Source organism: Sphaeramia orbicularis, chromosome 8 (assembly GCF_902148855.1).
Source record: "Sphaeramia orbicularis chromosome 8, fSphaOr1.1, whole genome shotgun sequence".
Lineage (NCBI taxonomy): Eukaryota > Metazoa > Chordata > Actinopteri > Kurtiformes > Apogonidae > Sphaeramia > Sphaeramia orbicularis.
This window is the reverse complement of record NC_043964.1, coordinates 33,916,570-33,933,098: the sequence shown is the minus strand read 5'-3', so window position 1 is coordinate 33,933,098 and position 16,529 is coordinate 33,916,570. Positions and strand designations below refer to the sequence as shown.

General features: G+C 37.6%; 1 protein-coding gene across 1 annotated transcript; it reads left to right on the top strand.

Moving 5' to 3' along the window:
* Nucleotides 1-4,289: 4,289 nt before the first annotated feature.
* LOC115424817 (adhesion G protein-coupled receptor E2-like) lies at nt 4,290-15,152 on the top strand. The gene is made up of 21 exons (XM_030142233.1): nt 4,290-4,302; nt 4,933-5,070; nt 8,046-8,186; nt 8,294-8,419; nt 11,301-11,444; nt 11,551-11,697; nt 11,773-11,919; nt 12,146-12,183; nt 12,327-12,407; nt 12,502-12,531; nt 12,629-12,791; nt 12,877-12,987; nt 13,066-13,259; nt 13,350-13,553; nt 13,667-13,870; nt 13,956-14,197; nt 14,289-14,355; nt 14,443-14,534; nt 14,662-14,821; nt 14,921-14,986; nt 15,075-15,152. Exons 1-21 carry the CDS (start codon nt 4,290-4,292, stop codon nt 15,150-15,152), a joined length of 2,586 nt encoding a protein of 861 aa, XP_029998093.1.
* The last annotated feature ends 1,377 nt before the right edge of the window (nt 15,153-16,529 follow it).

Sequence of the window (16,529 nt, the reverse complement as noted above, 5' to 3'; positions counted from 1 at the left end):
TTTCCCGCTGTGATTCCAGGAGGACCAGTGGAAATGTTGTCTAGGACTTCAGATTAATCAGAACCAGCTCTGTGTTAATGTAACATGTTTTGTTGCTGCCATGAGGTTGAAATAAATCAGGAGTTGTACAGTTGTCTCACAACTTCTGTTCTACAGAGACAGATCATATAGATCAGGAGAGTCAAACTCATGTTAGTTCAGGGTCACATAAAACCCAATATGACCTGCAGTGGGCCAGATCATTAAAATAATAACATAATAATACATAAATAATATCAATTCCAAAATTTGTATGTCTAATTTCTTTGTTTTAGAGTGAAAAAAGTAAGATTATATGATCAAAATTTCTACATCTACAAACTATCTTTTAAAAAAATATGGAAAAACATGAACCATGACCAAAATGAAATTTATTAAGAAAAAACAGTGCAATTTTAACAATTTATGCCATTATTTGGCCTCAGCTTCTCATTTTTACATGTTCAATACAACGTACAGATCACAGTGGATCTACAAACGCACAAAACATTTAATAACAGACAGAATATTGGTAAAATTACTCTTAAATCTCTTAAGACATTCCAAGTTGTTCATATTTGTTCAGGTTTTTCACATTTTTTGTAAAAGGCTAGTCTGTAAAGGTTAACATTTTTGTGTAATTTTACTTTTTTTACACTAAAACAAAGAGAAAAATTGGTGGTTTTCATTATTTATACTTTATTATGATAGTATTTTACTGGTCTGACCCACTTTAGATAGAACTGAACTAAATTTATTTTGACATCCTTGATTGTTAATATCTTCAGTGTAATTTTTGTATTTCACTAATTCATCTTGCGGGTCAGATTGGACCCTTTGGCGGGCTGGTTTTGGCCCCCGGGCCGCATGTTTGACACCCCTGATATAGGTCACAGTATGAAGTGTTTGCATAACCGGTGGTGTCGGACTCTACGTTGTGAATGTTGTGTTTAAGGAAGAGACTCGTACATGTACAACTTTTGGAGGCAGTCTCCATTTAATCTTTTCGGCTCCTAACAAAAGCAGCATGAATCCAAAAACGTCCGTTCAGTGAGTTTCATAAAGCATGCCACTACACAGATTAAATGACATAGAAATGTGTTTTAGTACATCATAAGCACTTCATAGAAAGTTTAAGGTAGCCAGTTCACTTAAAAATGAAATTAGCAGAGGCTAAAATGGAAATTTCCCCCCACTGCAGGGCCACTTACCTCTCCCATAGAGTCAGAAACAACAGGGAAGAGGTAAAGATACGAAAACACTAATTATAGCGGGCAGTGTCACACTATAAAGTAACTGTTGGGGTACAGACTCAAATGAAAAGTTCCACATACTGACTCGGAGGCCCAACCTGTCGGTTATAAACTAAAAGAAATGAAAAGAGAATAACCAGATTATGTGTAGTTACAACAATAACTAATGTACAATATTATTTGCATATCCACATTGCTACAGAATAATTGACCCTGATACATTTGTACAGAGTAACTATCCACAGTTTGACAGAATTTTGTTAGTGGAAACCCAGGCACGCTTGTTTTGTACAACAAACATTTGCACATTTTATCTTTCCTTCTGTATATATTTATGTGAGTGTATTAGATTGTTATTGTGTGTGATTTTTTTTTTTCATTTTGTTAATTAAAATGCATCCAGAATTTTTGTGCCATGTCATTTTTCCATTAGGGATAAGTTGAGGTTTCATATGCATTCAGTAATGAAATGTCTTCTACTAAGGTAAAAGTTGAGCTCTGGTCATAGTAATATTAGCAACATGTCAGTATCCATACAGAAAATAATGAATATGGTCATAAAGTCATGGTTTTAAGTCTATATGCTGTAATGTTAGATGCTAATGCAAACAAATATAATACAATATCATGTTGTTTTCTTTATAAAGTAATACTACTTGCATATTTATGTCAAACGAAAGGGACAGATTGAAGAAATGTTATTCTCAAAGTAGGGCTGTCTGTTTTTTGGTCACACCTCTTAAGGATGTGGCTCGAGAGGCTGTGTTTGATTCACACACACACACACACACACACACACACACACACACAATTTTAAGGAAAATTCTGCTCTCTGTGATTCTTCTACAATAACGTTTCATCATCTCTGTTTTGGGTTTGCTGACAATACCTGTAACTACAGGTTTTCCTCCTGGTATGAATAATGTCCACACAAGGAAAAAAAACTAAACTTATTTCCATGTTTTAACTCTCAAGTCATTATTGCCATTGTTTACCTTCATACAGGTTCTTGTGATGGATACAAAAACTTAAGTGAACCCTGGCACAGCAGAAGATTTACATCAACCAAGTTTCCTGGCTTTCCCAAAGACGATAAGGGCCTTTTGAACAAATGGTGGTGTTTCATAGGAATTGGTGAAGACAGAATTATATCAGAATGTATTGATCTGAATTATGGTGGTGTTTGGCGTACAATTCATTCTCCATTTGAATATCCAACTGCTGAGTCTTCCACCCCAGAAACAGCAGATGCTTATGGTCAACATGGCTCATGTACTGGTATGAGTTTTCCAGTGAGTGTGGCTCTGTGTCCTGGTGGATTCTACATCTATAAACACCTATAGACATCTATGTACCAATGGTTCATCCACTTGATCAGGGCTACTGGCATAGGACACATTGGCAGTTGCCTAGGGTGCCAACCACTGGGGGGGGAGGGGTACCACCGGTTGGCAAAATAAATAAATAAAAAACTAATAATAGCAATAACAATTATAGTAAATAAAGAAATACTAATACTGATAATGTGAAAATTTGTCATTAACTGTCTTGATAATAAAGAAATTAGAAAAAAAAAACAAAAAAGAAACATCAACCCCCCCTGTAATTTCTCAGGTGAACTCTCCCTGACCCGGTGCTCAGCGCGTGTGTGCGTGAGAGTGAAGGCTGGTTTATGCTTACCGCGTCAGCGAGCTCCGCGCGGCTTCATGTGGTCAATTGACGTCATTTTCACAGCCCCGCCCCTTCGCGCGGCCAATTTCAAGTGGAAGCTTTCCGCGTCGCGCTCCTCAGAAAATTTGTAAACGACGCGCGGACGACATGGCTGACATTCAGGAGCTCCTGGTGGTAGAAGTACAGGCACTCGTATGATTCCTCACACCGGGACCACCGCCACAGCCGTGTAGTGAACAATTCATGGAGGGAAATTGCAGCGACAGTCGGCAAACAGGAGGAGTGGGCAAAAAAACAAACAAAAAAAAAAAAAACTAGGAAAACATTCGGGACAGATATGTGAAGGCAAAAAAGACCGACAAAAGGAGAAGTGGAGACCCAGGGGGAGCCCAAACGTCCCACGGATTCTGAAAGAGTTGAGCTGGCTCTGGAATTTTATTAAACACAGGAAACAGACACAAATTTCCCTCCGGAGGACATAAGTTTATTGATAACTATGTGAAAACAGAAAACAAACTGATGAATTTTTCTGCCCCCTGCAGTTTGGGAATAGACGCCGCGTGCAGCCACCCCACCATACTCTGGTGCCGACTCCCCGTGTCTATTTCCCGCACGTCACGTTCGTGCGGTAAGCATAAACCAGCCTGTGACAGAGCTGAGCTGGACGACTGCTTCAGCCAAGTGTTGAACTAAGCATCCAGGGAATAAAGGCTGCAGACTTTATCAGCATGAAAAGGCCTTCCAAGCCCTGAGCTGCACAGTTTGGAAGCAGAGAAAAGAGGAGGCAGAAAAGTAATCCAACTATAGAGGTACGTAACTTTTTATATTGTTAAACAACGTTTGATGTTACTAGCAACAGCTAGCTAAATTGAAATTATGCAAAGTTGGCTAATGGTACTGTAGATGAATAAGATATGAGATATCTGCTAAGGTGTCTGGTTTACTGCTGCTGAATTGGTTTACAAATCAGGTATACTGCTGGTTAGCTGGTTTATATATGTTTCTATTTGATCATGCTATCAAGTGACTTGATAGCAAGGGATATGTGATTTGTAAGTATGCAATAACTTGTCTATGATAAATGATGAATGTCTGCCAACAGTGCAGTTAATGGAATACTATAAAATGAGCGCAGTATCTTAATTTAAACAATTTTATCCATTCGGCAGGTGACATTACAGAATTTGTTAGAGAGAACAAGTATAATAATAATAATAGCTTTATTTGTATAGCACCTTTAAAAACAAAGTTTACAAAGTGCTTTGACAGAGGGCACAACAGCAGGCTACAAGAAGCAAGTAAAAACACTAAAACAGAAGAAAGATGTGTACAACAAATGCAAACAATATGGTACATACAAGTATGGTATAATGGAGTTCGATATGCTGGAATTGTGGATACAGTGGTTGTCAACAACCTCAACAAATTTGCATTATTTTAACCAGCAGTCATCACAACCTATGCAATGCGGCCTTGTGCATACTGATGTTTTGGTCACATTGTTGTCTTCATAGTATATATAAACTGAATATAAATTGTGCATATTAAGAGACCAGCTTTAGACTACAAAATCCATGCATTTCATCTTTTCTTTTTGAGTTCAGTAACACCACATTGCCAGAAAATTGCTTGAAAGTTGCACATTTGCTTTCACTTATAGTACATAAATCGAGTAAATTCCAAGTGTGTGCAATACTTGGTAAGTTTCGCTAATTTGTTGTGACATGTTTACAATGTAAGGGCTGTGTTTTCACTTTCTGCTGAGGTACAAGTACAGAGCAGGAAAAATTAAATGTTCCATATCTGTTTTTATGCTGCACTGATGTTCTGGAATCTACAGTATATACAGTCGCTAAATTTTACAGATGCAAACAAATGACAAAAATACATAATAAAATTGTTTGCAGTCAGTAAACACTAGATGAGGTATAACACTAGTCATATGAAACTTATAAATTAAGTATAAGTATTGTTTGTTGTTTTTCTTCAGATCATACTGACTGTAAAGCAGACTCATGTGGACCACTTGCACAGTGTACTGATGAGGGAGGATGCATTTGTGTCAGTGGATATGAAATCCTGGAAAAACACCTCCCCGAACCAGATTCATACGGTTGCACAAGTAAGTGTTCATTACCCCGCTCCCCAAAGGGGAGGCAAGGGGTATTGTTTTTGGTACAGATTATTTGTTTAACACTGTAGCAGTAAAACTATAGGTTGAATTCATATAGGGCTGCAGCTATTGAATATTTTAGTATTCGAGTATTCTACTGAAAATTCCTTTGATTAATCGAGTAATCAGGTAAAGCTTATTTTTGCTTGGTTAAAGAGCAATTATAAATACACAAGAGGAAATAAGGTATTTCACTTAATAATGACGGACCAATTGGTTTCCTTTTTTTTTTTGATAATTAACAGTTTTATTTGTTACACTCATATTGTGCATATGCAACAAAATGTATTTTCTTGACTAGAAACATCCTGTGATTCAGTCAAGTACACAACAAAAAATGATTGTTACCTGTGATGTTTAGAGTAGGTCCATTGTCTGCTATATGTTTACTTGTCAAAGTGGATGTCTCACACCAAAACCAGGCTGACAACCTGGTGAGAATTGTCAAATACAGACTACTAACCGATCAGGAATGTGGTGGAAAAATCTGTCAATAGAGAACACAAAGGTCAAAGCTTTTCTTAAGTGTGAGTTTTATTCACCCCTTGCAATGAGGACCCCTTTCTAACAAAAGCACAAAGCTGAAGTGTAGGAGGAAAAGGGGAAAGGAGGAGCACAGGCAGTGAGTTTTTATACACACTAGATATGGCATAACAAACATGATTCTTATAGAAAAGAGGGCAAAGTGAAAGTCAACTAACAAGTGGTCAAAACATCATGGAGCCATCATGACATAGATAGGAGACACTCAGAATGGGGGAGAACCACAAGATGTGAGATGGGGGGGGCTCTGGTCATGTGCATCAGCAAGAGACAAAACACTCCATGTCCTTCTACTGTATGATGGTCCAAGAGTGTACTGTGACATTAGATATGGATAGTGTAGAATGCCTTATGCCATGTGTCAGCATGATCACAGAGAGAATAGAAAAGGTTTAAAGTAAGAGGCACACAAGTTGTATAATGATATGAGTATACCTAGTCAGATAGGAATCACACAAATGTCAGATATGACTGGCCTAAGTGACCTGGGTTTGACAGTTACATAAGTGACATAATTTTACCACTACAGGAACCAGTGAATGTGGGCGTGTCCCAGAGGCTTGTGGAAATAGTGAAGACTCCAAATACACTTGGACGAGGCCACATGTTAGCTCACAGTTTGTTGACACTCTCACCAGAAGTATTTACCCAGAACATGAACATTTTGTCTGCATTTTTAAATAAATGCTGACATGACTACAGGGCACAAGATGATGAATTTTCAAAAAGTAATTGTTTTATATTTAAGAGTTTCTCTTCTGTCAATAATTTTAAGAGACACCTTCCACTGCTGTAACAGAGCTACATGACTGAATGTCATCCTTCCTTCTACTTTCTGTTGTCTTTGCTATTCACGAAGATTCAATTGAATTTGCATTCACACCAGGTCGTTTAAACACACTTTTTAGGTGCTGTGCAAATTTTAAGCTTGATCATTTGGATTTATTAGACTCTTCAACTGTGATGTGTCAGTGTCAAAATGCAATTCTTCATCTCAACTCTTCTCCTGGGTGAGTGTATTCAAGTTTTAACTTTTTAACCAAGGGTAGTTTCTCAAATAGGAATTTTTTTATTACAATTTTAGTTGTGTGGTGAAAATATCAAGTTTTTGGGTTGAAATATTACTTGTTAATGTCTGTCCAATTAGATTTTAGTTTTGTAGTGGGAAAAATTTGTTTAAAAAAACAACAACATTGAAATTGTATTGGACTGACTTTACTTGATTAGCAATGACTGAATTTAGAATAGAACACAAGTGATGTCAAACATATTATTTTTCAAACTCTCCCTTTTCTTTTTAGGTTTACTGATAATCCCTGTAACTACAAATACATCTTCTGGTATGAATGGTGTTTTCTCAGGATAAAATAAGATCTTGCATCAATGTGCACTACCAATTTCCACTTAGTCATTGTTGCCATTGTCTGTCTTTCTACAGATGCTAGTGATACATGCACAAATATTACAGAGCTGTGGCACAATGTATACTTAGCGCTATTAAAAACGCACGGGTCAGAATAATATGTATATTTGGAGATATATTAAATTAATTGGTTTGGGGTTACCTTCATATTAAAGAGGGAAGCATTGGTCATTAGAGAATGAACTGTGGACAAATTGTGATCAACTTAACAGGTTTATTCAGTCACTGAATACAGGTACTCAGAAAGTAAAACTGTCATCATTCAGTATCGGGTGTATCCACCACTGGCTTCCAAACAGGCAGTGCAGCGACGACTCATGGAACTGACAAGTCTCATGATCCTGTCCTGAGGGATCCGATCTGATCCGATGTTTGACATTAAAGGATTAGTCCTAACACCAACATCGTGCGTGTTGGGAATGAAAAAAATACAGCTGTTAATTGTTTTACTGATCTCATGAGCAACATATACAAAAAAGGCACCTGAGCAAATTCTTTTCTGGAAATTACACCACGTTTGGACCGTGCATTTTTAATGGCGCTAAGTATATATCCCAAAACAGTTACTGTAACCTGCCACTCAATTTTTGCAATAATCTTTGTGTTCTATTTGATTTTAACGTTGCCTTTATAAAAAAGGTCATATAGCCATGTTGGCAGCAAGTTTGTACACCAGTCAATCACTAATGCTGTGTGAGCAATAGAAAACAGCCTCTGCTTCATCCTGCTTATCTCATTTAGTGCACTACTCTTAGTGTGACGGTTTGGTCAAAGAGACAAAAATCTGGACAAAGTAGACACACAGTACTCACAGCCTGTCTCTGGTCTTACACTGACATTTTGATCGGACACAGCACAGCAAAGAGCATGTGGAAGCAGAAAGTAGACGTGGCCTAATGGTAGCTAGTTGTCTTTACATACTCAACTAAAATATCATGTCTGTTTCATGTGTTGACCGACACAGATGAGTGTGAGAACAGTATTGAACTTTGTGGATATTACTCTAAATGTGACAATACTACCGGATCACACATCTGTACCTGTATGGATGGATTCACTGCAGAAAATTCAACTTTACCACCTTCAGGGACCAACCCATGCATAGGTACAATCTGAAAATGAGTTCCTCTGTTTTACAGTTATTGTTTGTTAACATTACACCAGCTATAAAACTAAAATAATGCTGTATACCTTCACTCCTGCTCTCTGTAGATTATGATGAATGTCTTGACAATGTCTGTGGAGACAACGGCGCCTGTACCAACAATCTTGGAAGTTATGTTTGTAAATGTCATAAAGGCTTCCAGCTCGTTCCTGATGAAACTCCTCCTTGCGTAGGTCTGTATACAGCAACTAAAGAATGACTTAGAATCAAAACACACATGAACTTTTCTCAAGACAAAACAAGAACTTGTATTAATGTGCACAACCAATTATCACTTTGTCATTATTGCCAATTTCTGCCTTTCTACAGATGCCTGTGATACATACACAAATATTACAGAGACGTGGCGCAATGCAGGATTTTATTCATATATGATCCCTGGTTTTCCCAAAAATGATGTATCGCTCTATAACAAGTTTTGGCGCTTCACAGGGATTGGTGGAGACAGAGTTTATCCAAAATGTGCGTATAGCTATCGTGGTGGCTCAAAGTCACCTCTTTATATTACATTTGATGATCCAACACCTGAGTCTCCATCAGTAATAGGAAATGCCCACATTAGTTATATGTCATGTGACTATAAAAATTTACAAACGGAGGTGGTTCTGTGTCCTGGTGGATTCTTCATCTATAAACCATTACAAAAGCCAACTCAGGACATGGGATATATCACATGTAAGTACTGTGGTGATTTAATGTTTTACATTTCATTATCAACAAGTAAAGTGTGGTGTAATGGAAGAGACTTGTTGAAGGTGTGCACAACAAAACTGCAGACATCTCTAATTTCAGATTATATTATAGTAGCAGTAGTATTAGTATTATTAAATATGTACTGTCAAATGTTATAAGATATTGTCATTGACCTGATAAAAAAACACAAATCTGAGGTTAAAAAAAATCCAATATACATAATAATCAGCACTCCAAAATGGAAAGTAATGCTGAAAATAAAAGAATGAAAGAAGATAGAACAAATCAAACATAAATAAAAAATGAAACGAAAGAGGAAGAATTCAGAAATATTTAATAATAGACTTTTGTAACTTTGTAATTTATGTGTCTTGGTTTTCATTGGCCCACCTGCAGTGATATTAAATGTTTTCACAGCCATGACACAAAAACCTCATTACCATGGCATAGGACTGAAAAGGTTGAAAGAGCTGACAAAATTAGATGTGCTATTTCTGTATTTACATGGCACAGGTGCTGTTGTACTTATGTTGTAAGTACATCCACAATAACCTTTACCCAAACAAAAAGAAAAATTGACATCACGCACTGTAAATATGGCTCAACAGTCAAAAAACGTGAAAAAGAGTGATACACAAATCATATTAATTCTCTTGTTATATTCTCATATTATTACATTGTCTCTCTTCAGCTCATTCGAACTGTACAGCAGACTGCTGTGGACCACTTGCTGAGTGTGGCAATTTAGGAGTTTGCAGATGCATCAATGGATATGAACGCCCATATAAACACGTCCCCACAACAGAATCATATGGCTGCAACGGTAAATGTTTATTTTTCTAGAAGTAAAGCTAGAATTATCAGTAATTATATTCTGTGTAGAGTTTGCATTTTCTCTTTGAGTCTTGTGGCCTTCCTGTGGTGTCACCATCCACTAGTTTTGATCTTTATTTAGAGTGAAATAAAGTATAACAAGTACTGCATAAGTTCTTGACCTTTAGCTTAAAAGTAAGTAAATAAATAAAAGTAACCTGACTGATTCTACTTTTCTGGAGAATTTTTTATCTTTGTCCAATTTCTGTTCAGTTAATAACCTGCTGCTTTAGGCAAGGCAAATTTATTTCTATAGCACAATTCATACACAGGGCAATTCACAGTGCTTTACAAAAATGGAAAAGAGACAAGTTAAAAACACACCATTGTAATTAAAACATAATAAAAACAAATAATAATCAATTAAAATAAAAAAGGTAATAGCATCTTTTCAGAAGACACAGCTCTCCTTAAGGTTACCAATGATCTTTTGATGAATAGTGACTTGGTTATGTGTTCAGTCCTTGTCCTGCTGGATCTGAGTGTTGTTTTTGATAAACTTGACCATGGTATAGTAGCTGATAGACTGAGGTACTGGGTAGGCTTGTCATGGATGACATTGGGCTGGTTCACATATTATTTACAAAACAAAGTTTTGTGGGTCTGCCAAAACTTGTCTGTTGTCCTTAAGTATTAATACATATGAGTTACCGCAAGGATTGATTGTGGGACCTGCATGGTGTTTCCTTTTATTATGCTGATGACACTCAGTTGTATCTCCCAGTGAAGCCCTCTGATCCTCTGAGGTTACTGTTGCATAGTTTGAGTGACATGAAAAGCTGGATGTGAAATTACTTTCTTCTTCTCCTTGACATTAATTACCTCCGTCAAGGAGGTTATGTTTTCACTGGAGTTTGTCTGTTTGTTTGTTTGTCTGTTAACAAGATAACTCAAAAAGTTATGGACGGATTTTGATGCAATTTTTAGGAAATGATACTGGCAAAAAGAACAAATGATTTTGGTGGTGAGCAACCAAAATATCATGTCTGTTTCATGTGTTGACAGACACAGATGAGTGTGAGATGAGTCTAGGTGGAATTTGTGGACCTGAGTCTAATTGTACCAATACTATTGGATCATACTTCTGTACCTGTTGGAAGGGATACGAAGGAACAGATCCAACTTCACCACCTATGTGGGAAAACCCATGCATAGGTACAATCTGAACATGTGTTTCTGTGTGACATTTATTATTTGTTAACATTACACCAGCTATAAAAATGACACAATGTTACATACCTTCATTCCTGCTCTTTGTAGATATTGATGAATGTCTTGACAGTATTGTGGGGATGGCGGGACCTGCACCAACAATCCTGGAAGTTATGTGTGTGATTGTCATAAAGGCTTCTTGCTCAGTCCTGGTCAAACTGCTCCTTGCGTAGGTCTGTGTACAGTAACTAAACAATGATTTAAAGTGACAAACAAAGGAAAATAGTGTTTTGTCTAAAGAAAGCATTGTCAATAACAGTAGCTGTTCATCTCCAGATATCAATGAGTGTTTTAATTCCACCATCTGTGGTCCTGATGCAATTTGCACCAACACATTTGGAGCTCTTACCTGTGCATGTGAGGTGGGTTACGCACCGACTGACCGAACTCAAGACCCCACCGAGATCAACATCTGTATTGGTATTTATAGACATCACATTAGAAAAGATGAAGTGTTGAAATACCTCAGTCCAATTTGTCTTTAATAAACACACTATATTATGTATTTTATTTATGTTTTTCTCAGATGTTGATGAGTGTGTTGAAGACGCTACCATCTGTGGACCTGTTTCTAACTGTTCAAATTCCATTGGGTCTCACATCTGTACGTGTTTTCCTGGTTATCGAGAGAAAAATCCAGAAATGATAGCCAGCATTGCTAACCCATGTACAGGTAACTTTCACAACTTACACATATGTGATCATATATTTGGCTGTTTGATCATTAACACTGTTTTTATCTCTACAGATATAGATGAGTGCAGTGAAACTCCAGGTATATGTGGTTTTCAAACTGTGTGCACTAATAAGCCAGGAACCTTTTATTGTTCTTGTCCGGATGGTTTTTATCCTTCAACTGGACTTCGGTGGACTGTAGGAGTCTCATTTTGTAAAAGTGAGCTGAGGATGTTTGTTTATTACTCAATTTACATTACAATCATAAAACCACGGGTCTGTTCCAGGAAGTGGGTTTAGTGAAAAATAGAGAATATCACACATTCATACAGTTATTGGAGTTTAGGAGTGGGGGCTAAAAGGGATTTTTCCATCTTCTTAGTTTTTTATGTGATTGTTACTAAATATATACATGCATTTATAACTGTTTTGTATTAACTCAACAGGTCTTCAAGATGTTCTGGATGGGATAACACCCAAAGAGGTAAGAAGAAGAAAAAAAACAAAAAAAAAACAGAAGGATTTTCTGCAAGGGATTTTCTATTTCTTTCTAATTTTGTAATAGTACCAGTTTGGATTTTATGTAAACTGCCTTCAGTAGTTAACTTCTTGTAAATTTTCTTCCAGGGTCAGACGAAAGAGAGAGCCTTTCTTGACTACATGGACGATGACCTGAAAAACAATGAAGGAACTGTCCTACCAGAAGCAGTCAGAAGAAACTTTAAATGTGAAGTTTCTATAATAAACCTTAATGATAAATAAAACTGTTTAATTTTTTATTTTTTCTGTGCTTTCTCTACAGACTATTGAAAACTGCTTCGCATCATCTATGGTACTTTTCCATAAACATCTGGTATCACTATAACAATCTTTCATTTGTGATTTCATCAGTCAGGTGACTTATTCACTGCACATATTTGTGTTTGTAGGAAGTGTCAGGTGTTGGTCCTCGTGCCAGGTCAATTAAGGTGAGTAGTGAAGGAGACGGGGACACTGGCAGTGCGGTCCTGGGCATCTCAGACCGTTTAGTTTCTGCGATGGTGGAGCCAGGTCAGAACCATCAGACAAAGAACTTAAAGAGTTCAACAGTGGGTAAGAGATGTTCATCTTCCTTTACTGTGGACTGATTGTTCGTATACTGAGTGGATATTGAATCAAGCTGGTGTTGATGTGCTAGACTTAAGTCTAGAAACCTTTGGACCTGGAGGCAAAGCAAAGAGCTCTTCTCTCACAGCCAATGGAAACACCATGGAAATCAACATGGGAAGTTTGGCCGAAAACAACAATGGTGAGAAGTTCAAAAGTTCCCAAAGTTGTCAAAGTTTTGTCGTGTTATTAACTGTCAGTGTCATGTTGACATCTCCAGGTTCTGCAGCAGCTGCCTTTCTGACTCTTCATGGGATGGAGAGTCTTCTTAGTCATCAATACTTTAAAACAGAAAACAGGACAGAGATGTACTCTGATGTTATTACTGCAGTCCTCCCCTCAGTGAACAACACCAACCTCACAGAGCCTGTCAACTTCACCGTTCAACACAAGAAGGTGTCAATGAATCAAACAGTCATTTCAGCCATCCATCTACTTTATCAAGATGGATACATTCCATATGTCTTGTTAACTTTTATTATATGTCATAATGTGTTTCCTTAGAAATTACCTGGAGATGGTATGGTGACATGTGTGTACTGGGAGGGCAAACCAGAGGAAGCACAAGGTGGTAAAAAAACAGGAGGAAAGACCAGTACCATGCGTTGGTCAGTGGATGGCTGCTGGGTTGCATACACTACTGATAACTACACAGTGTGCAGCTGCTCTCATCTCTCCACATTCGCCCTCATCATGCAGATCGGGGAGGTATTCCAGATTAGTGTGTATTCACACACTGCATTTATTTCAACAGGTTTCTGCAGCCAAAGTTGGGGTGATTTCTGTATACATTTTCTTTTAGTGTGTGTTTATCTCCTCAGCCTCCACCAGAAGATGATTTCTTAGAGTGGCTGAACCGAATGTGTGTGATTGTTGGACTCTTCTTCTTTGCTTTGGCCATTCTCACCTTCCTCCTGTGCAGCTGGAACCCCAAAATCAACAACACAGCCCGTCTTCACCTCTGCCTCAGCCTCTCATTATCACACCTACTGCTGCTGTGGAATGAAAAATATGCTGAACGAGAGGTAGAGTGAGACTTAGATGCAGATTTTCATCCTCAGAAGTACTCCTTGGCCTAATATGACATCTTCCATTCATTGGTCTTCACAGCTGGCCTGCACCGTCATGGCAGGGATTCTCCACTTCTTAGTTGTTGCCAGTTTCGTGTGGATGCAGCTGGAAGCAATGCAGCTGTACCTGCTGGTCCGCAGACTCACTAAGGTGCAGGTGATCCAGAGAGATGGCCTCCCCAGGCCACTTCTGTATGTGATTGGCTACGGTGTTCCTTTTGTGATTGTAGGCGTCTCTGCATTGGTGTATTCTGATGGATATGGTGCCACTGAGGCAGGCGTGTGAGTAGCATGAACAGTGACATTAACTTATTCATGTCCTCATGAAGATTTCTTTTTAATTATGGGTTTTATATGCTTTATTGAATTGCAGATGCTGGTTGTCACAAAAACGTAACTTCAATTGGGCTTTAACTGGACCAGTGATTACTATCCTTGCAGTGAGTGTATTAGTGTACTTCTGTACCTATCTACAGACCTTCCAATGGTCACCTCCAAACTCAAGCTAAATGTTTTTCTTCTTTCAGCTCAACTGCATGGTATTCTGTGCTACTTTATGGAGTCTGAGAACCACCTTGGCCAACATGAAGAGTGGTGTCTCTCAGTCCACAGATACAAGGTTTGATTTTGACTGATAACTGATGAGTTTTCTGTCACTAGAAATAACTGCATAGATCATTCATCATTTTCCTCAATATTATCAAACAGTAATAATGAAAATAACATATTCTTGTCTGTGTTTTCAGGTTGATAGTGTTTAAGATCGTGGCCCAGTTTTTCATCCTGGGCTGTACCTGGATTCTTGGCCTGTACCAGACCAATGTTTTCTTCCGGATTCTCTTCATAATTCTCAACTCACAACAGGGAACCTTCCTCTTCATCGTCCACTGTTTACTCAACAAAGAGGTCGATTCTCTACACCCTTTTAATCTGTTCCTCTTTAAATCATGTCCATGTTTTTTTAAGATGCACAGAATCACATCTGAGTTTTATTTGACTATGTAGGTGAGAGAGGAGTACATGAAATGGCTGACCTGTTGTTGCTGTAAGAAAAGAAAACAAAGATCTGTGGTGAGTTTGTACAATAAAAGGTACATGCCTCTGACTTATTTAATTTAGCATTAATTAATTAATTCCATTTTCTAATGTACTCCAACAGAAGGATGTACTGTCAGTCTCAGAGGATTTGGACAAGACCGAAGAACGGACACATGATGGAAAAAACAAAGATGGCTAATTGTTTAGAAAATAATGTGAATATACAAAACTCATCAACTCTGAACCAGGAGACGCTGTTGGTGTTAATCGTGATAAAGACATGATTATGTTTACATTTCAATCTGAGCATATGGATTTACTTCACTCATTGTGTAATTTTTTTCCTTTTATCGATGTTTAGTTGATACTTTCAGAAAATAAATAATACAACCATGAATTCTTTTTTCGATGGGTTTTTGCTTATCACCTACTAAAACAGTGATCTGAATACAAAGCATGTCATTAGTGGTATAGTGTCACATGACTATGACCAAACATCTATCCTTTCTTTCTATATTCTGTTTATATTTAAATCATTGGCAGTCCCTCAAAAATGAGTGTACCAGAGTACTAATACATACACATTGTCTCATGTGTCCATTTTGTCTGCTTAACCTTAACCTTAACCCATATGGATGCAGTGTTACTTCTGTGGCAGTTCCCAAATTAATTTTTCTCTTTATGTAACCTTTTCTTTCAGTGAAAATCAGGGTCTTTCCTACATTTAAAGGTGGAGCAAGCTACATTTCACAATTCAAAAGTCCAAACCCTTTTCTTCAGAAATCCCCCTGAAGCCGCACCTCCAGAGTACTGGCATGCGCAATGCTTGTTCCCGAGGGTTCATGAGCATGGCACAGCATCAGTTCGTCTGGCTCTGGCCCTGGCCTTGGCTCTCGGATCCATGTGTACCTCATTCAGTCTCCTCCAACACCCCCACCCCCAATTCATACCTAGCTGGCTAATGTTACGTTTCCTAGTGATTTATGTTAGTGGCAAAACAGTTTGCAGGTGAACTTTCCTAATGTAGATAAAATAGCCAAGCTCTGGCTTTTACACCAATTATTTACATGTATTAATAACATTAGAAGATCAACAGGTATTAAACAGTTTACATCAGTAGATGCATTTGGTCATAGATAGATGTTTGGGTCTTTATGGGTTTATAGGTTAACTGGCCACCGAATTGCCCCTAACTTGGTGTGAAATACACATCATATACAATATTATGCATAAATAAGAGAATCAAGAATAAATATAATTAATAAAATCAAAGCTGGAGTCATGGTACTGAGTGGGTTATATTTGGTAGGCCAGATTATTTGTACAGTAAAATTGAAAGGCATCCTTTACACTTCTTTGACATGTTTGCTCTTAAATAAATCATAATCAAGCCTCAGTATGACAAATCTTTATTACACTCATGCCACTTTGTGTATTCTGTTATTCACATTTATTTCTTCATCACTATTAAAAGCCATGTACTCACATGATCTCTTAAACATGATAAGTATCTAAACAGCTTAAATTATTTCTCATTGTATATTTATTTCTGTTAGACTTATTTCTCTTATACTTA